Below are 23,387 nucleotides of genomic sequence, written 5' to 3'. Positions count from 1 at the left end.
TTTGGTCTTGCCCAGGGTAGTAGTTGGCGTCTGACTGACTGTAGGGTGGACAGGTGTCTTTAAAGAGCTCAGACAGGTGCTACTAAGTTAGATTAATGAGTGGAGTAAAGGTGGACTTTTTAAGGGCACAGTAACAGGTCTTTGAGAGCCAGAATTCTTGCTGTTTCTCGGGTGTTCAAATACTTATGTTCAGCAGTGCAAGACAAATACATTCTTTAAAAATCACACAATGTGATTTCCTGAATTGTTTTTTTTTATTCTGTCTCTCTGAGTGGGAATGCACCTACAATGTGAATTTCAGACCCCTCCATGATTTCTAAGTGGGAGAACTTGCAAAATCTCAGGGTGTTCAAATACTTCTGTTCCTTACTGTATATTAGTAATTTCCATAGTAGTGAATGCAGAGCATGCTGCATATGTGCATTACTTTTACTTCCAGGTACCCGTTTCTGGAGATAGGAGCAGGTCCCAGAGGTGGAACCCGCACCTTTTTGATATTGATGGCATATCCTAGCGATCCTGTGCCATCGATGTCTGTGCTGGGCCAGCCCCTTTAACTATTGCTTGTATTTTCTTTTTTCTAAATGTATTTTATAGTATTTTTACCAATATTCTCTATGCTTTTTAGGTGTGGAGAAATCTTCAAGTCACCATGCAATTCTTCAACATTTTCAATGAGCTGCCACCGAATTTTAATCTTGTTATCTTACAGCATTCAGAAGACAGGTACTTTCTAAACCATATGATTTTTTTTTTTTTCTTTAAAAGTTAATTTTAAAAAATTCTACTTACTGTAGACATGCGCCCTCTTTCTGTACCTTCTATTGTGTGCAGTGTAATGATTCCGAAGCCCACTTTTTATACCTTGTGTTGTTCACATTGACATTGTGGCTTCCGTTTAAAACAGATCCATTACGGCTGCGCTGGATCTGTTCTCAATGCGGTCCATTGGGTTTCCGTTGGGATCCAGTGTATAGACTAAGGCCTCATGCACACAAACGTGTTCCAGCTGTTTCGTGCACTGGGGACCGCAATATGCGGTTCCCAGTGCACGGCACCATCCGTGCAGCTGCCGCAGACGGATGCAGACCCATTCGACTTGAATGGGTCCGTGATCCATCCGCACCGCAAAAAAAATAGAACATGTTCTATGTTTTTTTGCGGTGCGGAGGCATGGAGAGAAACCCCACAGAAGCACTCCGTAGTGCTTCCATGGAGTTCCGTGCCTCCATTCAGCACCGCTCCTTCCGGATTGCAGATCCATTCAAGTGAATGGGTCCGCATCCATGATACGGTGTGCACAACGCCGGTGCCCGTATATTGCGGACCCACTGTTTGCTGGCTGCAATACAGGCGCCGCGCTATGGCCGAATGCATGAGGCCTGAGATTGTACTATGCTGAAGAATACTCCCCTGCCCAGTTAAACTGGCAAATGGGAGAAGGCCACTGGAATCAGTTAGTAAAATTTAGACCAGCTGTGATTATCTGCAGTGTGAGGGTATGACTACATGACGCAGCCGTGCTGACATGGGCGCCTTACAGACAAATACCGCACGGCCATACAAGCCACAGCTCCATCATATTAACTGATTAGAACCAAGTGGTTCAGTGTTTATTGTTAATGGCCATGCGGTTTTGCGGGTTACTGCCTGGCCATTAACACAGAATGAACAGTTTCCGATCACTTAATATAATGCTCCTGCGGATTGTACGGCCACGCTGTGTGGCCGTACCCTGAAGATACTGAAGTAATGCAGTTCTGACACGATGGCTGAACAGGTTATAAAATATTCTTGCTGTCAGATCAGACAGAACTGCTGACGGCCTCCGGATAGTGCTGCCAACTGCAATGTGAACACAGCTTTTGAGCTGCTCCTGTCCACCAGAATACTCCCTCCTTCATTAGAAAGAAGTCTTATATATTCATACAGGCGATGAGGGGTGTAATAGGACAGAAGAGCTGTGATGTTGACTAAGAGATCATTAATGAATGTGGTTTGGTATACAGTGTAAACTTTGAAGATTTGTCCTCCACATTATACTTTCATTCCAGAAATTTGGCTTCCAAAAGTCGAAAAATATTTGCAGTTTTATACCACTCACTCCCGTTTTGAAGTATGGGTGGGCATGGTGGGCATGGTTAGCTACATTAATGAGTTTCACTCCAGATTTATCACTGAGACTTTTTTTTAAAAGTCGCAAAAAAAAGTCTCAATCTCCCTTTGGTAGGAGGATGGAGCATGAAAACTGGAGTCGCTTTCCTAGACAAAAGTGTTAGGTTTAAGGAGGAGAAAATGTATCAAACAACATGAGACATTGATAAATATTGCATAAAGTACCTGTGACTGACTGAACCGTCACTGGGGCTGCTGGAGAGCCCTGAGGGCTAGCCTCCTTCCAATAGACTATGGGTAGTTTCTGCCTGTGAGTGATTACGTTTTCTTATTGTGTTGGTTAATTGTATCACAGGTGGGTGTTGTCTGCCTTTGAGTGATTACGTTATCCCATTGTGTTGATTAATTGTATCACAGGTGGGTGTTTTCCGCCTGTAACTGCATGTGATTGGTTTATGTAAAAACTGTCTCAGTCTTCCACTAGGTCCCCATGGGGAGTGTCCCTTGCTGGAAGACCTGCTGGAAGGCTGACATGTAGCCTCATTAAATGTCCTGTTCTACCCTTCATGAAGTCTGGGATCATGTTTGGGGGATTGGAGAACTACAATCTGAGGATTGCTATAATCATTATACTCTCCAGAGTATAATCCCTAGCTCTTGTAAGAGCTTGTTCCTGCATCGCTCTCTGAAAGAAGAGAGGGTCACCCACTGGAACCCGTTAACCTTGTCATAGGTCCAGGGTGGGTAGAAGACGGTGAGATCCCAACCAATCAATGCAGCGGTTCGTGGGGTCGGCAGTGCTTACGGTGTCGAGTGGAGTGTTTGGAGTCCTCGGGAAGCACTAGGAGCATTCATCAACGGAGGTACCCAGTCGGGGTGCCAGGAGATCCATTACAGTACCCCAACACAGACTTAAGCAAAACTGACTTCAAATATTCTCCTCATGATAACTTCTCCCTTATGTCAGCTCTGGTGGAATGGGTCACAAGTTCCTCCTGCTTCCTCTGACAGATCTTCACTCTCCTTCTTGATTGATAGGGTCAGGTGAGATAACTTTGCAGTAACCTGGCCCTGACAAACAAGAAAGCGAGGTGGAAGCTGACAGAGGAAGCAGGAGGAGCAAAGGTGCACAGAGCAGCTTGGGCCCGCCCTTGGTGCACTTATGTGCTCATTTGCATATGGATTAATCATACTTTTTCTCCAGAATGAAGCATTGGATCGCTTTGCGAAAGGTACATTCAGCCGAGCGGCATTGTGCCTGGTGTAACAGTGAATTCCCTTTAGCACACGTTTTCTAAGCCGTTGATGCTGGATTTTGGCATCAACTAGTTCAGAAAAAGTTACAAATGAAGACCTGAGACGGATTCGCATTAAAACGTCTTGTCACTAGACAACTTTGAAACGTGATTAAAAAAGCAGTTGTATTAGACCAGCTCGTAGCTATTCTCACTGTGCGCCTAGTTTATTAGAGGCAGCGCCAGGCTTAGTAAATGAGGCCCTTTGTCTAAATACTGTACAGTAGATATTCTCTAACCAATCTGTATTCTGCAGGCACGTCCTGTTCTATCCAATGGGTGGCTTTCCTCGTAGCCTGTTTACTTCTGCTTCTTATATTTTTTTCATAGATCTCTCTTATATGGCGCACTTCTTGAAAAACCAAAACCCGTCTCCTCACAAAAGGGAAAGCCAAGTCATCAACAAAAAACCCGTAAGTCACTGCTTAGTTAGTCAAATATGTGTTTTGAGAATTGTTCCTTTTTCTTCTTTCTGCCCCACACCAAAAATCTTCTTCATTTCATCAGTGCAAGCAAAAGTTGCTCGATGTTCTGTGGATCGTCAAATGTTTACGAGCTTGTTGGAAAAAATGGAGCTGTTCAAACAAGATATGATGCAGAGCGTCCTCAAAAAGGAACATCAAGAAAGCTTCACAAGGCGGGAAATCAACAGAGACCCAGCAATGGTAGCTTCTGTGCCTGGAAATATATCCTTATTAATCATTACGATGACTGCCACTGATCTCCAGTAATGTCTTGTCAGTCTTCTCTATGTGCATTTCTACCCGCCTGGGTTTGTGTAAATGTTTCCCTTTACATTAATGTCCATTCACACGTCCGTAGTGTATTGCCGCAATACACCCGGCCGGCACCCCCATAGAACTGCCTATTCTTGTCTGTAATCACGGACAAGAATAGGACATGTTCTATTTTTTTGGAGAGCCGTGGCCCGGGGCCGCTCTCCGGAAATGCGGATGCGGAGAGCACATAGTGTGCTCTCCGCACCCATTTCTGCCCCATTGAGAATGAATGGGTCCGCACCCGTTCCCGATATTGCAGAACGGATGCGGACCCATTTGCGGACGTATGATGGACTCTTATGTGTATGAATCTTTATTATACTGATATGGGCTGGTTAGTTAGCAATGGTCTGGTTTGTCGCGCTAAAAACTATGGGGGTCATTTACTATTCTGAAACAGGCCTAAATTAGGCGTATTTCAGGCGCAGATGGCGGCGCAACGGTTCGCCCTGTTTTCTGATCACAGACTTATTTCTTTGAATCTTGTCATCTGAAGGCTCATGTGTAACTCTTACCTCTCATCTCCTGACCTCATAAACACATATTTAAGCCATACTCTTATCATTTTGATAAGAATTGAGCTATAATGAGTCTTTATGAGGCTAGAAGATCAGCAGTAAGAGCTGCACATGAGCCGTCAGATGACAGGTTTTAGAGAAAATGGACTGTGACAGCTTGTAAACAGACAAATTTTTAACCCTTGTAGCCTAGAAACAGATGAACATTTTTAATAAAGACCAGCTGAGTAAAAATAAGTAAAATACGATCATAATAAAAATTGTCCTCATGTTGTCCATAGCCTTTAAAGGAAATCTGTCACCAGTTTTATGGTGTCCTAACTAAGGTCAACATAAACTAGTGAGAGATCCCCTTAGCAAAATGCTGGGTCATTTTCGTTAATTTATCCAGCTGTTTTGCTAACATCTTGCACTGAACATCTCCAGCGCGTGTCAAAGAGTCCTGAATATTCATGAGCTCCTGGCTTTCTCCACCCCTACTGCTAATTATTGGAAATAATATTCAGTCATTGGCAGGGGGTGGAGAAAGCCAGAAGCTCATGAATATCAGGACTGGCTGGCATGTGCTGGAGCACTTAGAACAGGTTCCCTTTAAATTCTGTCCTTACTGAATATGTGTTCCTGATGATAAACTGTCATGTTATTCAGAATGATCCGAGCACAGAAGACGGTGAAAGGCGACAAAGACTGGCAGAAGATTTCCATGAGATAGTAGAAGCCTTGGAAAACTATCTGAGCCCTGTGCTTCTTCAGCTGGACTTTTCTCCATTCAGGTATTCACTAATATTAAGACTTTGGTCACCGCTTTAAAGGGGTTATCCAAGACTAGAAAATGCTCCCCCATATGCCCGGGCCCCTCTCACTGAATTTACTTACCTGGCTCGCCGCTCCTGGTCCCTGCACCGCCGCTGCTGCTTCTCCCCGTGCGCGGATTAAAACATCCGGTGTCAGGGGGGAGCAGCCAATGGTAGGTGGTGACGGACATGAGTCTCCCAAGCTTTGGCGGGTGAAGCACGGGGAGAGGCTGTGCGGGGACCAGGAGCGGCGCGGGGAGCCAGGTAAGTAGAATCAGTGTGAGGGGCCAGGGCATATGGGGGACATTTTTTAGTCTCGGATAACCCCTTTAAATACAAAGGTACAGCAAGGACATGGAGCTTGTGTAATGTAGATGCCTTGTATGTCATTAATGTAAAGAATAAGAATAATATATCATATAGTACACGACAGTCTCTTCATAACATACTCAGAACGCGCTCTGTACCTCACATGGATGCAGAGATCTCCCCATTCATTGCGCCAATTGTTCTGCTAGATTTATTTCAAGCTGGCAGCTTAGAGGGCCTGCACTTTCTCAGGGGCGTGTCCTTTCTACTGCAGCTGATGGCAGTAGAGGGATGGAACTGAGCATGTGCGTCCATCTCAGGGAGTAGACAATTAAAAAAAGAGCAAACAGCAGGTGGCGCTATACTGTGAATAACTCAGGGGCTATACTGCATTTTTAATTACTGGCAATTTCATAAGTATTCAGATCCAAAAATGTAGAATATTTTTTTTCATGGGACAACACATTTAAGTTCATCAGTTTTGTTTTTTCTAGTTGTTTGACCTAGATACAGGCCAAATACAAATCCCTCTGCCAACTATTGCCAACTGTGACTTACGGCAGATGGATGGCGTCCCTCGTTCATTATACATTATTTATTGCTGAATTAATTATAAACCTCAATGCCTGTTTACTGTTACATAAGCTTCTAGTCCTTTTTTAAACTCTGACCCAGTATCTGCCTTTACTACGTCTTGGGGTAGAGCATTCCATGTTTGACTGCTCTTACTGTAAAGAATGCTTTCCTGTATAGATGTGAAAAACACCTTTCCTCCACACATCTTGAATTTCCCCTGGTCCTTTGGAAGAAAGGGATGCAAACGAGCTCTTAACAAGCTCATTTGCATCCCTTTCTTCCCAGAAGAGCATGTATAGCCTATCTCCTCACACCGTAAGGAGAGATGGTACTCCCCAAAACCTGGTCCCTTGGAAAGAGTAAATCGGGACCAAATTTTTTGTATTGACCACACATATATCTATGCATGTAGATGAGACCCCCTCTTCCAAGCTGAACAAACCCAAGGGACTTGTACAAGGGACTTCACCTTCTATTAATTACATTTTGAACCCTCTCCAGAGCTTCTGCATACTAATTACTAGCCCAGAACTGACTCTCATATTCTTATGAGGCAGTATCATCTTATGACGACAGTATTATCTTTTGATGATAGTATTCTCTTATGACGACAGTATTACATTTGGTTTGAATTTAGTATTTTTGCACAACCCAAAGGTTGTCTCATGAAGATCCCCTTTTTAAACTGAGACTGGCAGATGTTCTGCCTGCTTCTAAAGGAATAAGCAGAGCCTGAGAAGTGGCATGACAGTATAGCTGAAAACACCCTTCTGCGGGAGAAGTAAGAAGGGGTATTGTCAACTGCCAGAAGGGGAAGGAGACTAATTCTGTCTAGAGCACATCTCCAGCAGCTTAGGTTAGCAGCAACAACAAGAGGGACACATGGAAACAAAGCCAGCTACTTGAATTTTATAGCATTTGCACAGGATACACCATAACTGTTATAGATGCAGGTTCCATCTCTGAAAACCAACTCCTCTTTCTAAATAGGTTCCCCGACCCCAACCCTCCTCCCCTTATCCCACTACCCACTGCATCCAGGCTCCCATAGAAGTGGTTAGATCTTCTATGGAAGATGTAGAAGCAGCGCAGCACAGTGAGCATGGCGGTTTCCATAAACTCAGTCATCTCCAAGTGGTTAGATCTTCTATGGAAGATGTAGAAGCAGCACAGTGAGCATGGTGGTTTCCATAAACTCAGTCATCTCCAAGTGGTTAGATCTTCTATGGAAGATGTAGAAGCAGCACAGTGAGCATGGCGGTTTCCATAAACTCAGTCATCTCCAAGTGGTTAGATCTTCTATGGAAGATGTAGAAGCAGCACAGTGAGCATGGTGGTTTCCATAAACTCAGTCATCTCCAAGTGGTTAGATCTTCTATGGAAGATGTAGAAGCAGCACAGTGAGCATGGCGGTTTCCATAAACCCAGTCATCTCCAAGTGGTTAGATCTTCTATGGAAGATGTAGAAGCAACACAGTGAGCATGGTGGTTTCCATAAATTCAGTCATCTCCCAGTGGTTAGATCTTCTATGGAAGATGTAGAAGCAGCTCAGCACAGTGAGCATGGCGGTTTCCATAAACTCAGCCACCTCTCACAGCCAGAATATGGATTGGGATGGGGTTAGACAGAGGCAGGGGACTCTTCACATCTAGAGATAGGTGTAGGTCCCATAGGTGGAGCTCACATTATCCAGTTGATATGCCATAAAAGTCTAAAATGGGACTACGCCTTTAAATAAAAGCTTTCAGACCCTCCTCTATTTTCGGATTTTGTTTGAAGTTATAATAAGATTGGTACCGTGTATTTACACCACGCTGGTCGTATTTCAAATCGTCATGTCATTCCTTTAATTTCATTCTTGACTCCATGGTGAGAGCAAAGTCAGTTGCTTTCCAGGGTGAGACGCACTTGCATGTCCTTAATAGGAAAACGGGGACAACCCGTGGCTCAGCTTAGCTTATATCATGTCTGTCTTTAAGGTTGTTTTGTTTGTCCATCATTTCTTGTAATAAAAAGGTATAATAATAAGTACTCCAAAAGTGACATACTGTGTAATAGCTATCCTGCATCAGTGCTTTTTTTGCACTTTATTTTTTATAGCATCAGACAGGCTTAGGTGAATTATTTTTTATCTTGCGAGGACATTGTTTGTTTTTTCTTCTTCATTTGTGGTAACTATAGTTTTTTTTCTTTCAAAAGTGAGAACAGGGCATACAGCCATATTAGTTGTCAAATCCTCAGTCGGGGGTGAACTTGACATCTGGTGTTAATCTTATACAGACGTCCAGCATATGCTGTACTTGTATTAATTGTTTTCACATAATCACAGTTAAAATGGAGAAGTGTGTATATATATATATATATATATATATATATATATATGAGAGATCTTCTCTTTGTGTCCCAGGAGATCAGCCTTGTCCCCTCCTTCTCTTCCTTCCTAAAGGTGGATTTAGACGGGCAGATTATCAGGAACGAATTGTCGGAATCGTTCCCGACAATCTGCCCGTCTAAATGTGCTGCCGATCACACGATTTATGAGCGAAATGCCCGTTCATCGCCCGTTCAGCACTGGCACTTCTTGTTTTTGGGCAGCAGATCGTGCTCTGTAAACCCCACCCCGCTATAGCGATCACTTGTGCTCATACTGTGGAGGTGATTGCTGCTCTTCACCCTAGTGAATGAACTTGCGACTGTCGGGAAGGAACGATTCCTTCCCGACAATCTGCTGCAACTTGCCGCGTATAAATGCGCCTTAACTCTTTATCTGGCTGTAAGACAACTGGCTGGAGCAGGTGCCTCTCTCGTCTACTCTCTCTGCAGGAGAACACAAAGATCATTAAACCCTACCCGGTTGATTAAACCCCGTCTTTCATCCAAAACCCAGCCAAAATCAAACAGACCGATTAATCCCTGTGCTCTCACTAAAAAAAGCGTTGTTTTTAGATGCCAGGTTTGAGAATGGGGTAGCGCTATATTCACATTATTAGTCTTTATTTACTTTTTTATACAGTGAGGGAGATTTACTAAGGTACAAGTGCTAGAATGCGTTTTTGTACTAGACAAGGGGTGTGGCTTAGGCCTCATGCACACGACCGTTGTTTTATTCCGTGTCCGTTTTCTGCGGACCCCTTGATTTTCAATAGGTCCGTTGAAAACTCGGCTAATGCACCGTTTGCTATCCGCGTCCGTGATCCGTGGTTCCAGTCCGTCAAAAAAATATAACCTGTCCTATTATTTTTCTCAGAAAACGGTCCGCGGACCCATTCAAGTCAATGGGACCGCTAAAAAAAAAAGCGGAGGCACACAAGATTGTCATCCGTGTCCGTTTTTTTTCCTATCATTTGCATGGCAAACCTGTCTTAGACTTTTCTTTACATTCATTTATGTCTGGTGGTCCTCCAAAAATAAAGGAAGACATATGGAAACAAAAAACGGAAACGGATCACGGAACAACAGAACCCCATTTTGCGGAATAGAACACAACAACGGTCGTGTGCATGAGCCCTTAGACTGAAAGAAAAGAGGGTTAGTCAGCACCTCCCAGTGCGCAGGTGCACGCTGCCATGGCAAAGACCTAGCGAAAAAAGAGACAATGCAGCAGCACCCTGCAAATCAAAAAATGTTGTGACTATGGTGGCATTGTTGTACTTTATCTGATTTGCAGGGTGCTGCTGCATTGTCTCTTTTTTCCCTTAGACTGAAAGGGGCGTGTCTTAGCAGGAATCTGTGTCACTGTAATGCAACAACATGCGCCAAATCTGTACATGAATTTTGGCGCATAGTTGGTGTAAAGTTAGACAAAAGTGACTAGCCTAATGTATTATCTAGCGTGAGCCACCATGATAACTTTGGCGCATCTTTTGGACTGGATTGGTACATTTGTATGTACCTTACAAACCTTCTCTAACGTTGGTTGCTGACTAATGTGCACGGTGTATGTAACTTGTTTCTGACTTATTTCTCCTCCGCAGACAGCCGTCGCCGCCTCTGTCAGTCGCAGGATCAGTGAGAGTAAAGTCTAGAGAGAGAGACGACAAGCCGGTAACCACATCAAGTATGTACAGTCCCTTCACAATCTTACGCTGCGTTCGGCTCTCCTCGCGTCAGAGGCTCCGCTGCAGAGTCTGTCAGACATGATGGGAAGAATAGCATTACAGCCGTGCACAGCACAGTGGAACCTGACGGAGCCCATCATTAGTCGTATCCCTATGGACATGACGAGCTCTCTAGCAGCATCGGAGGGAAATGATCTTGGCTGTTTAACCCTTTATGCACCACAGTTCTGAATCATTTTGTCACTTCCCCGTCAGCCCAGGTGTTGTAACTAAAGGTTGCTCTTTATGGACCCTTGATCTATAATTAAAGGGGTGAGGTTTCATTATATTGATGACGGAGCACTCAGTCGCCCTTCTGTATCCACAGATAAAGTCCAGTTGTTTCCACCATAATAAAGAGTTTTCCGGGATAAGAGAAAGGGTCTGCTTTGAACCGTAAACTGCACCTCTGTTGTCCATGGGCCTAGTCTGGTATCGCAGGTCTTCCTCATTCAAGTGATTGCCGGGCACAATCCACGGTCCAGAGTGGTGCTGTTTCTGGGAAGTATAAAGAGACCCTTTTTGTGATCCCTGGTAATGCCTGCACACAACGTCGCACCTCTTCACTGCATTTTTCACAGCTGATTTATGATGCATACTTTTTTTAATGCAAGCAGAGATAGTACCCCCCCCAAATCCCGACACAGGCCTCTCACCCAGTTAAGCCAGTACTCTCTGCTCTGCACTGATGAGGGGCAATCACCCCGAAACAGCTGTCTGCAGATGAGGTGCTGGCTTATTTAATATCAGAGTCATGTCTCAAGATTTAGCTAAAGAGCTGAACATTGACTTATAGGATAGCTGCCTTTCATCTGGTGGCATTAGAGGCAGAGCTTGTTAAGAGGTCATCTGCATCCCTTTCTTCCCAGAAATCAAGAGAAGCATGTATGGACTACAAGTCTCCTCACGCCACTGAAGGCGCTCTCTCCGTAAGGAGAGATAGTAGCCCCAAAATACTTTTTTAATTGAATTGCCATATATCAGGGATGCCCAACCTGCGGCCCTCCAGCTGTTGCAAAACTGCAACTCCCAGCCTGCTTGGACAGCCTACATCTATTAGGGCATGCTGGGAGTTGTAGCTTTGCAACAGCTGTAGAGCCACAGGTTGAGCATCCCTGCCATATACAACTATAGATAACTATAGTTTCAGCTCTCCTACCAGTTATTTTTTTGGGATGTAGAAGGGGAAAATTGTTTCTGTTCCATGTCATGTCTGGAGAACTTTCCGAGATTCTGACTTTCGCTCTGTAATCTAGCCCTTTCAATTTTTGCAGGTGCGTCAGTGGACGTGGGAGACTGTACGATTCTGCTGGCAGATAAATCGCTTCAACAGTTGCCACTAGAGGCTCTTGGCATTCTCAAGGACGACAGTATAAACGCCCTGTCGAGAGACTTTTCACTTCAGTTATTGTATAACAGGATTCATAGAGATCACACAGGTAACAAGGACTGGCGTAGCTGCATATGCTGAAAAGACTGATGGACACTAATGTGAGTAATCTCAAGTAGATCTCACCTTGCACGGTTGCACTGGGGGCGCAGCACCCAAACTAGCGTGCAAGTAAGGCTACTGTCACACTAGCGTTTTTTGCGGATTCGTCATGGACCTGCAAAAACGCTTCCGTTCTGATAATACAACCGCATGCATCCGTTATAAATGGATCCGGTTATATTATGTCTTCTACAGCCATGACGGCCGTTTTCTATTGTGCCAGATTGTGTCCGAGAAAACGGATCCGTCCCCATTGACTTATATTGTGTGTCAGGACGGATCCGTTTGGCTTAGTTTTGTCAGGGAAACAGCAAAATGCTGCAAGCAGCGTTTTCGTGTCCACTTCCAAAGCGGAATGGAGACGGAACGGAGGCAAACTGATGCATTCTGAGCGGATCCTTTTCCATTCAGAATGCTTAAAGGCTGATCCGTTTTGGACCGCTTTTGAGGGCCCTGAACGGATCTCACAAACAGAAAGCCAAAACGCTGGTGTGAAAGTAGCCTAATGTCACTGATGCTGATGCATCCAGGCTTCCCTGCGTGCAAGCTATGAAACTTTAAAGAAGGTAAAATGGGATGTGCCGTGGCGGGATCAGGTGGGGTCATTTGGACCATACCTGATGAAGACCAGTGTAGCAAATGCTGATCAGGACCTCAGTGTTTAGTAACAGACATAATGGCCCAGATTTATTAATGTGTCTGCACCTAGAATCTGTATAAAAGTGATGCAAATTTGGAGCAACTAGAGTTTCTACAATTTTTTGTGGGTCACTTGGAAGGCCCACCATCTCCATAGCATGAAAGGGTAGGGCTTTGCAGCAAAATGTGCATGGCCGACGATACTCAGTTTTGTGCCCAAATTGCACCACCTTGGGTGAGGCCAAGGTTGACATTTTTATTGCATTTTTATTTTACAATGTGGGGCACATTTATTACGACCGTCGTTTTAGACGCCAGTCTTAATAAAGCCCCAGCGCTGGCGGAGGATCCACTGTGCCTCTTCATAACTTTGGCAGATCATCTGCCAGTTGTTGTGCCGCTGTTATGCCGCAATCTGCCCCTGAAATACGCCTGTTATAGGCATATTATAGTGATAGTAATAAATGACCCAATTTTTTTGCATAGTAAAAAAAATTTTTTTAATGCAAACTCATCAGAAATCTTAGGAGTTGCATGTACATTTCGCTATAGTGCCCTATGAGATCTGTGTACACCCCCAGCTGTAATACTCTTTTACCACAGTGTTGTCCTTTAATTAAGAGGACTCCTAGTTTGTTTCCCTGTACTTTTCTCTAGGACAGAACAATGTTCTTTAATGTTGAATTACGCAGCTTGTAAATCCTCTACGCGGGCAGATAATCTGGTACAATGAGCGCCAATTGATCGACTCTAGCTTGCTACGCATGTTAGTGCTTGTTCAGCACATTTACTGTAAAGGCAACAATCGTCAAACCATATGGGAACGAATGATCCTTAGTACGATCATTCTTCCACATACAGTTTCCATTTGTTGGCATTATATTTCACGTTAAGTTAGGGAGCTGTGTAGATTGAATCGCCTCTTCCCTGTGTTTCCTGGAGCGATAAATATTGAGGAGCCGTTACCTTTCACATTCGTGTTGCAAGCAGTGCCTCTTAACGCATAGGACTTGGTTACTCTGCGTCAGAGATGCCCAACCTGCGACCCTCCAGCATGTTATCTTAGGGGAGGAAGAGCTTTGTAATTTACTGTGTGACTTAGTGTATGACAATGTTCTCCTGAGGTATAAAGGGAGTCTGTTAGCAGTTTTGACCAGGCTTCACTGTTGAAAGCACAAGGTAGGGGTGGGGGGAGCTGTACAAAAAAACCTTTTGTGGAGCTTTTCTCACAAGGTAGGGCTTGGGAGGGCAGTACAAAAATACCTTGTGTGGACCTTTTCTTATCAGGAGTAGTAGTACGAAGTTTTTATTCTGCTAGAATCTGCTCTTGCAAGTGCCCACAGAGCGGTGCTTCACCATGAAGTGCTCAATACAGAGGTGACCTCACATTGAAGATCTGCCTCCAGGAGAGAATAAAACGTCATATTTGCACTACTCCGAATAAGTAAAGCTCCACAAAAGTGATGTACAGCCCTTCCCAGTGCCTACCTATTGCTGTCAGCAGTCTAGCATGGTCAAAGCTGCTGACAGATTCCATTTAAAGTTGTTAGACGACCTTTCACCACTCCTGACATTCCTGTTTTAATAGCTGCATACATTCCCCACGTACTAACAATTCTGAAGCCTCTATTCTTATGTCTGTATGTTGTGCCATTCCTTTATTATTTGCACTGGAAGTTATGAATGAATTGCTATCAGCCTTTAGAAAGGGTACAGAGGGGAGGTAACCAGTTGGGGGCGTGTACCTGCTCAGACTGGGTCTATCCAATCAGTGCTGCCATTTCCAGTCTGTGCAGGTACACCCCCAAATGGTTACCGCCCCTCTGTACCCTTACTGCAGACTGCCAGCAATTCATTCATAACTTCCAGTGCAAATAATAAAGGAATGGCACAACATAGAGACATAAGAATAGATGCTCCAGAATTGTTAGTACGTGGGAAATGTATGGAGCTATTAAAATAGGCAAGTCAGGAGAGGTGACAGGTCCTCTTTTTCACTCTAATTCATGAACTATTGTAAAACTGGTCTACTGGGGAAATGGACAATGCAGTAGTATTGTAACAGGCAAACAAAGTGTAATACAATTTAAGACCACTGGATGGTGCTATAACCACACTAAACACTTCAGAATTACCCTGACCGAATGAACTAGAATCATTTTCTAACCCTGCTGGGCAGAACAGATCCATAGGAGAGTTGTGCGTCTCTTTCCTTTAGGCACAGCGGTGTAGGATCAATCCTTTCCGTTGTTGGCTTAGGCTTTGTATTTGGGATCTGTGCTACGGATATTAACCATTAATGACTACACTTGATGTGCTAACATCAAGAAAACATTTTCTGACTCATTCTCTCTGTTGCTCGTCTTACAGAAGATACAGAAGGGAAGAGGGATGTGAAGAGTGCCAAAGAATCCAAGCAGAGAGGGGAACAGAAAAAGATCATAAAAACTGTGAGCGCACCTCTATCTGTCGGTGTGTGTGGTGTAATGGATGTGCTAACCGCTGACATGTGACTGATGGAGAATCCAAAGCCTTTGTTCCTGAACACATCAACCAGTAGAACTTTCCTAGTCTTCGGAGAGTTCAGGACGTTCAGCAGAGATGAGGTTCCCTGCCCATAAATAAATTCTGATCATGTCCCACTCTGTCACTTTAGTGACATCCATGGTAGTGCTAGCTTAGTGACATAATGCAAGTGTGCTCGGCTCTTGTTGGGACTCTCATAGAGGTGAATGTAGAGAACCGAGCGTGGGCGGCCACCTGTCAATGGCCATGGTACTAGCCTGGACCAGGGGGTGGGCCCATATTTCCTCAGGACTATGTTGGGAAGAGGTAGGATCCACATCTGTCAAACATTTATGGCAAATCCACATCCTATAGATGAGAACATTCCTGTGAGGTCACTGATCATCATACTTCTGCTTTTGTCATCATTAGTGCTGCTGTTGTAGCAACCCTTCTGTCTGGATTTAGTAGATTAGGGAAATTCTTTAATCATATGGGTTTTTTGTTTCAATTAAATTTTTTACTCATAGAAGCGCTCATTAATATGCAGGAGGCATGAGAGTGGTGAGTGTAGAGCTGCTAGCGCTGTACTCACTGCTCCCTGGTCTTCTTCTGGGCCCCGCGATGCACATAAGCGTGCACTATGACCTGCCGCTGTGCGTTGTCAGGTCACTGTGCAGTGCGGGGCCCGAAAGAAGACCAGGGAGCGGTGAGTGCAGAAAGAGCATGCCATCTGAAGCAGGAGAGGCAAGTTCATTTATTTATTTGATGTCGGATCTAAAGTCTGATAAGGATTAGGGGTTTGATCTGAGGTCTGATGAAGATTGGGGGTCTGAAGTCTGATTATTTTTTTCAGAGTTTCCTCCTCTAAAACCTAGAAGCGTCTAGAATATGTTTTTTGTGTGTTTTAATGCTTTTTACACCATACGGAATGAATATGGTTATATTTTAATAGTTCAGGAGTTTTGGGATGTGGTGGTGCAAATGATCTTTAAGTTTTTTTTTTCTATTGTTTATTTTTAATATAGGGAAAGGGGGGGTGATGTGGATTTTTAAATTTTTTAAACTTGTTTTTATATTTATTTATAAAAAAATGTATTCCCATAGAGAATTTCACCATGAGATAATCTATTCGCTTCTTGCATAGACTGCAGTGAATTACTATTGCAGTCTATGGGAGTTCCCTTATCTTCCTACCTTCCTATAGCTGAGCTGAGCTAGCCTCGAATCCTTCAGAGGGACAGAGGCTACCACTGCGAACTAATGGCTCCCTCGATTTTTGCGTGGCTTAGCTGTTCGGGCTCTGGGAACGCAGAGGCCGTGGTCATAATTGGCTCCGTGGTCATAAAACAGCAGACATCCGCTGTGGCACCCGCCCGGGCACCATCTTTGAAGACCCAACCGGCGCTGTACATATACAATGCTGGTCAGGGAGGGGTTAAAGGGTCATTGAGTTTTTTTAAACTTTGGATATGTCATAGAGACATAACAAAAGTTTTGATCAGTAGGGCTTTGAATGCTGAGACCTGTACCGATCGTTAGAGCCAGGATAGAAAGGCGCTCCTATATCCCTCTCTGTCTTTGCTGCAGGAGACTGACTCAGTAGAAACTTACGGGCCCCTCGATTTCATTCTCTGCAGTTAGGAGAAACCCGTGCAATATTTGGGCACTTCTCTCTCCTCGTTCTAGCAACCGGTTGGGGTCTCAGAACTCAGACCCACATCGATCAAAAATTTTCCATGTCATATAAAAAGTTTTATCATCTTTTCACTTGAATGAACAGTCAGCCCAAAACTATTTTGAAATGAATATGATAATATTTTAATACTTTTTTTTATTTGTAGGTACCCGTCAATCGTGTTCTACCAGCGAACTGCATGCCAGTGGATACCCATCGCTTTAAATGTATCCTTCAGCAGGATAAACTGGCTTAACTATGCCCAATGGCATACATAGAGGAGAGGGTGCCACATATCGCAGATCAAAATTGACCCCCTATTATAACGCTATGTTTTGCCACCCAGGAGAAAACCCGTGGATTTAGTTCCTAGTCCACACCTTTTTCATGACCCTTAGCCAGTCTCATCACCTCCATGTTTCCTGAAGCTCCTCATCAGAGGGGAGTCCTGTACAATTCTGTACCACCAAATCCCAATCTGTATGGGACCAACCAGCACTGAGCAGGATCCCCTTCTGTTCAAGGGCCCCCCCATCTTTATACCTTTGAGAATAAAAGGCAGGTTTTGCCAGTGTTATTTAAACGCTTTGAATAAATAACTTATCATTTTATTCATTTTGGGCCAAAGCAAATTTTTTAATGGGCATTTATCAAAAGGCATCAGATTTGTACCTATGAGACTGGCTGAACTGTTACATGTGCCCTTGGCAGCTGAAGGCATCTGTGTTGGTCCTATGTTGATATGTGCCCACACTGCTGAGAAAAATGATGTTTTGATATATGCAAATGAGCCTCTAGGAGCAATGGGGGTGTTGCCGTTACACCTAGAGGCTCTGCTCTCTCTGCAACTGCCATGCCCTCTGCACGACAACTGCCAGGTGTGATGACGTTTATATTGCCTGGTTCTGTCAGTCAAAGTTAAGAGGACACAGCAGTAGCAGAGAGAGCAGAGCCTCTAGGTGTAACGGTAACACCCCCGTTGCTCCTAGAGGCTCATTTGCATATAATAAAACATCACTTTTCTGAGCAATGCGTGCACATATGAACATGGGACCAACACAGATGTCTTCAGCTTCCAAGTGCACATGTAACAGGTCAGCCAGTGTCATAGGGACAAAACTGCTGACAGAAGCCCTTTAAATAAAATAAAATCAATTTAAGTTATATTCTTATCAGTTTGATATAAATTTAGCTATACCAAGTACGTATGAGCTGTTGGGAGTTCAGATATATGGGCTACACATCAGATTTTGTGTAAAACATAAAGCAATAGTCTGCAGATACATTGAAAACTTTTAATGAAGAACAATTGAAAAAAAAAATTTTTTAGCGTAAAATGCAATAACATAAAAAAAGTTCCCAAAGGTTTCCATAGCCTTTGATTCCTTTTGTATTGTTCTTTATTGCTTCCTTAACTTCATTTATCAGATATTGTGGATCCATACAATGACATAAGAGAACCAGGTAAGGACTTTCTAATGGCATTATTATTTTATGCTCACAATACTTCTAGAATAACGTTTTTCTGAGTATTTTATGTTCAGTAATGATGGCGATACAGAAAATGCTTCTCCCTAGAAAGGCATAGTCAATTATACATTTTGCATTCTGCATTGATTTCTGTATGGATTTAGTGCCTAATGTCGGTAAATACATAGGAGACCTTTGATACCTGCTTATTTATTGAAGAGGCTTATTTTACTTTATACTCGCTAGATCATACAGAATGAAAAAGTCAGTATCCAAAAGCTCAGAAACTCAATTTTCTATTCATTTGGTTTCTTTTCAGAAGCACTGAGCCCGGTCTATAGAATGAATGAACTTCTTGTCAAATACAGCCAGCAATTTGCAGCTAATTGGGAAGGAATTACAGGCGCTTCACACGTGCCCAGGTTGGCTCCTTGCTGAGGATATTTTTTTTTTCGTGTCAATGCAAGCAAGTCGATGGGGTTTATTGTTATCTTTTAATTGTTTTTAGGCTACTGTTTTATTGGTGTTTGTACCGTCAATACTTTGCACCTCAGGTTGCAATGTAAGGGTATACTAAACGGCATGGGGGTGTATTTCAAGTTTTCAAATCTCAACTAAAACTTTCATATTTTCGAAGGCTAGTTTGACACAGTTCATCATATCCAACATATCCGGATACTGCCTTTTTCCACCGGTGCCATTATTGACAATAATGGGACATGGCAGGGATCCAGCCATTTTTCAGCATGAGTGCCAGGACTGGGCTGGACAAAAACTGGAGCCGGATACAATGAACTGCCTTAGTGCGTATGTACACAGAGCACTCTGCTACCGTACGGTGTCTTCATATGGTACTGCATTACATACAGTGGATCTAAAAAGTCTACACACGCCTGTTAAAATGTCAGACAAAGATAAATCATTTCTGAACTTTTTGTGACCTATAAACTGTACCACTCCATTGAAAAACAAACTGAAATCTTTTAGGTGGAGGGAAGAAAACAAAAAAACTAAATAACGTGGTTGCATAAGTGTGCACACCCTCTTATAACTGGGGATGTAGCTGTGTTCAGAATTAAGCAATCACATTCACAATCCTGTTAACTAGGAGTCAGCATACACCGGCCATCATGTAAAGTGCCTCTGATTAACCCCAAATAAAGTTCCGCTTCTCTAGTTGGTCTTTCCTGGAATATTCTTAGTCGCATCCCACAACAAAAGCCGTGGTCCACAGAGAGCTTCCAAAGCATCAGAGGGATCTCATTGTTAGAAGGTATCAGTCAGGATAAGGGGACAAAAGAATTTCCAAGGCATTAGGTATACCATGGAACACAGTGGAGACTGTCATCATCAAGTGGAGAAAATATGGCACAACAGTGACATTACTAAGAACTGGACGTCCCTCCAAAATTGATGAAAAGACGTGAAGAAAACTGGTCTGGGAGGGACCAAGAGGCCTACAGCAACATTAAAGGAGCTGCAGGAATATCTGGCAAGTACTGGCTGTGTGGTACATGTGACAACAATCTCCCGTATTCTTCATATGTCTGGGCTATGGGGTAGAGGGGCAAGACGAAAGGCTTCTCTTACCAAGAAAAACATCCAAGCCCGGCTATATTTTGCAAAACACATCTGAAGTCTCCCAAAAGCATGTGGGAAAAGGTGTTATGGTCTGATGAAACCAAGGTTTAACTTTTTGGCCATAATTCCAAAAGATATGTTTGGCCCAAAAACAACACTGCACATCACCAAAATAACACCGTACCCACAGTGAAGCATGGTGGTGGCAGCATCATGCCAAGGGGCTGTTTTTCTTCAGCTGGAACTGGGGCCTTAGTTAAGCTAAAGGGAATTATGAACAGTTCCAAATAACAGTCAATATTGGCACAAAACCTTCAGGCTTCTGCTAGAAAGTTAAACATGAAGAGGAACTTCATGACAACGACCCAAAGCATACATCCAACTCAGCAAAGGAATGTGTGCACACTTATGCAACCATATTATTATTTTTTTATATTTTTTCTTCCCTCCACCTACAAGATTTCTGTTTGTTTTTCAATTGAGTTGTACAGTTTATAGGTCACATTAAAGGTGGAAAAAGTTCTGAAATTATTTATCTTTGCCTCATTTTTTCACATCACAGAAACCTGACATTTTAACAGGGGTGTGTAGACTTTTTATATCCACTGTATGTTTTCACTCCAGAAGCATTGCTATAGAAAAACCCCATATTATAGACTCTAGTGAATTTTCCTATGATTTTACAGTCAAGATCCTGTGATATGAGAGCTCACGGAGTCCCTACTAGCCTGTATTACAAACCAGTAGGCACCCTGTGTGCAGTTATAGGATTCTTTTTTTGTGTGCTATTTTGACTGTTAGGATTACCGGCCTGTGTCTGTATAATGCTACATTTCCCTAGGGCAGCATTTGACAGGGGTTGTGCATTGGGTAATATTGATGACCTATCCTCAGGAGAGGATCCATCTCTTGACACCCCCGCCGATCAGCGTGCATGGGGGTGCTACTTCCTCTTAAAAATGACCTGCCCATCGTCTGCTTTGTAGAGGCTCCACAGTGTAATTACAACTGCTTGTCGCTTCAGTTAAATGGGACGGACAGCTGTAATTACACTGCACCACCTCTACAAAGGAGACCGGGCGCTGCGTATGTAGTGCCCAGACAAGCACCGCTATCCCTTCAAACAGCTGATCGTCAGGACGGCAGGGAGTCCGATCCCCACTAATCTTATATTGATGACCTATCCTGAGGATCTTAACCAACTGCACAATGTCTTTAAGCTGACAGAGCCACTTTATGTTATTGGTAGTTATTAGAGCCTTTGCAGGCTCTGGGGACACAATACAGTATCGCAGATCCATACAAAACAGATCCGTAATATGGATGTGTGCACAGGGCCTTTGGAGGTGCACGCCATCAAATTTACATTTTGTACGATCCATATCAGTGACAGATTTCTGCACCTGCATTATGGGCTGACGTGCAGGACTTGTAATTGGCACTGCCTAGCCATTACCAGCCAAGTACAGGCTGTAGGGTAGTGCCAGCCTCCGCTCCGATGATTTGTCTCCAATCACTGGCTCGTGTCTGCAAGTGGCAGGGTGTGGGCAGCTTTGCCAATTTTAAAATCAGCTGCTTCTGGCATAGCGAAGTCACAAAATGAGAGCTGGGGGTTGCCAGATTGTTCGATAATTGGGGATATTGAACTGACTTGGAGAAATGTATAAAATGTGCTTATAGGAGGAGAGAGCCTAGAGGAAGGCAGCCCCAAGTAAAATGGCAGTACAAGTGTTACTAGTATTACTGTAACTGTGGCATCTCATAATTGTCCTTCTGATTGGAGTCTGAAATGTAAGATTATCATACAGCTTTGTGCCAGAAACTAGAGCTGGGTTATTAGGATACTAAGGCTACTTTCACACTTGCGTTCAGAGCGGATCCGTCTGCATTATATTGTTAAAAAATTTCTAAGTGTGAAAGTAGCCTCAGACGGATCCGTCCAGACTTTCAATGTAAAGTCAATGGGGGACGGATCCGTTTGAAGATTGAGCCATAGTGTGTCATCTTCAAACGGATCCGTCCCCATTGACTTACATTGTATGTAAGTCTGGACGGATCCGCACAGCCAGGCGGACACCCGAACGCTGCAAGCAGCGTTCAGGTGTCCGCCTGCTGAGCGGAGCGGAGGCTGAACGCTGCCAGACTGATGCATTCTGAGCGGATCCGCGTCCACTCAGAATGCATTAGTGCTGGACGGATGCGTTCGGGGCCGCTTGTGAGCCCCTTCAAACTGAGAAAATCTTGGGGGGGGGGGGGGGCGTAGAATTGCTGTTAGATTGTCACGAGCACCACCTTTAGAGGGTATTAGTATTCTAAGCATAGTAAATGTGGTAGAATGAACTGTGAATCCTGCCTCCGCGTGGGTATTTAAAGGGTCATTCTGGTAAAGTAACTTAATGTTTGAAAAACTGCATTAAGGCGGCAAGCTGTGACCTAACCAGCACCCATACCTATACATATAACCAGAGCTTCAATTTACCTTGCAATCCATTTGTCTGGCTCCTGTGTGAGCCTGCAAAATACTGAGAGCATCATGGCGCCTGATCTTCCCTCACAAAACTTCAAAGACTACAATCCCCACAATCCCTAGCTTTACTGCTGGGAGTGTTGATGTTTACTGATTGGCTGCCTGATGTACAGTCCGGTCACGCCCCCTCTACTCAGTAATCACCAGCAACTAACACGCCCTTTGTTTCACAAGACATTTAGCTAGAGAACTGATAGCAACACACTGAGCATGTGCGACCTACCAAAGGCTCAGAACTACAGGTCGATGCCATGGTAATTTGTAAGGAAACACAGTCGGTAGCAGAGGAAGAAAACTACTTTTATAAGGCTACTTTCACACTGGCGTTTTGGTTTTCCGTCTGAGATCCGTTCAGGGATCTCACATGCGGCCCAAAACGGATCAGTTTTTCCCTAATGCATTCTGAATGGAAATGGATCCGCTCAGAATGCATCAGTTTGCCTCCGTTCCGTCTCCATTCCGCTCTGGAGGCGGACACCAAAACGCGGCTTGCAGCGTTTTGGTGTCCGTCTGATAAAACTGAGCCAAACGGATCCGTTCTGACACACAATGTAAGTCAATGGGGACGGATCCGTTTTCTATGACACAATCTGGCACAATAGAAAACTGATGCATCCTCCATCTACTTTCAATAGTGATTAAGACGGATCCGTCTTGGCTATGTTAAAGATAATACAAACGGATCCGTTCTGAACGGATGCAGACGGATGTATTATCTGAACGGATCCGCACGAAACGCGAGTGTGAAAGTAGCCCAAGTACTGAATGGTAAATAAGTGAAATGTACATTATTTTAGGTAATGATTGATGATGAATTAGTCTAAGACATAAGTTATATTCATGGTAACCGGAATACCACTTTAATTTAGGCCTCATGCACACGGCCGTTGTTTGGGTCTGCATCCGAGCCGCCGTTTTGGCGGCTCGGATGCGGACCCATTCATTTCAATGAAGCTGCAAAAGATGCGGACAGCACTTCGTGTGCTCCGTTCCGCGGCCCCGCAAAAAAAA

The 23,387-nt window shown here is 43.8% G+C and overlaps 1 protein-coding gene across 1 annotated transcript in view; it reads left to right on the top strand.

Annotated features, from left to right (window-relative positions):
• The window catches only part of CFAP46 (cilia and flagella associated protein 46), a 178,875-nt gene that overhangs the window by 139,611 nt on the left and 15,877 nt on the right, over window positions 1-23,387 (top strand). The window contains exons 46-55 of the mRNA XM_044298094.1: window positions 629-726; window positions 3,741-3,823; window positions 3,918-4,075; window positions 5,356-5,480; window positions 10,362-10,444; window positions 11,759-11,923; window positions 14,986-15,065; window positions 16,965-17,025; window positions 18,227-18,262; window positions 18,588-18,690. Of these exons, the coding sequence (XP_044154029.1) occupies window positions 629-726; window positions 3,741-3,823; window positions 3,918-4,075; window positions 5,356-5,480; window positions 10,362-10,444; window positions 11,759-11,923; window positions 14,986-15,065; window positions 16,965-17,025; window positions 18,227-18,262; window positions 18,588-18,690 (992 nt within the window). The remainder of the gene's footprint in view (window positions 1-628; window positions 727-3,740; window positions 3,824-3,917; window positions 4,076-5,355; window positions 5,481-10,361; window positions 10,445-11,758; window positions 11,924-14,985; window positions 15,066-16,964; window positions 17,026-18,226; window positions 18,263-18,587; window positions 18,691-23,387) is intronic.

Source organism: Bufo gargarizans, chromosome 6 (assembly GCF_014858855.1).
Source record: "Bufo gargarizans isolate SCDJY-AF-19 chromosome 6, ASM1485885v1, whole genome shotgun sequence".
Taxonomy (NCBI): domain Eukaryota; kingdom Metazoa; phylum Chordata; class Amphibia; order Anura; family Bufonidae; genus Bufo; species Bufo gargarizans.
The sequence above is the reverse complement of the archived record's forward strand: the minus strand, read 5'-3'. Positions and strand labels throughout refer to the sequence as shown.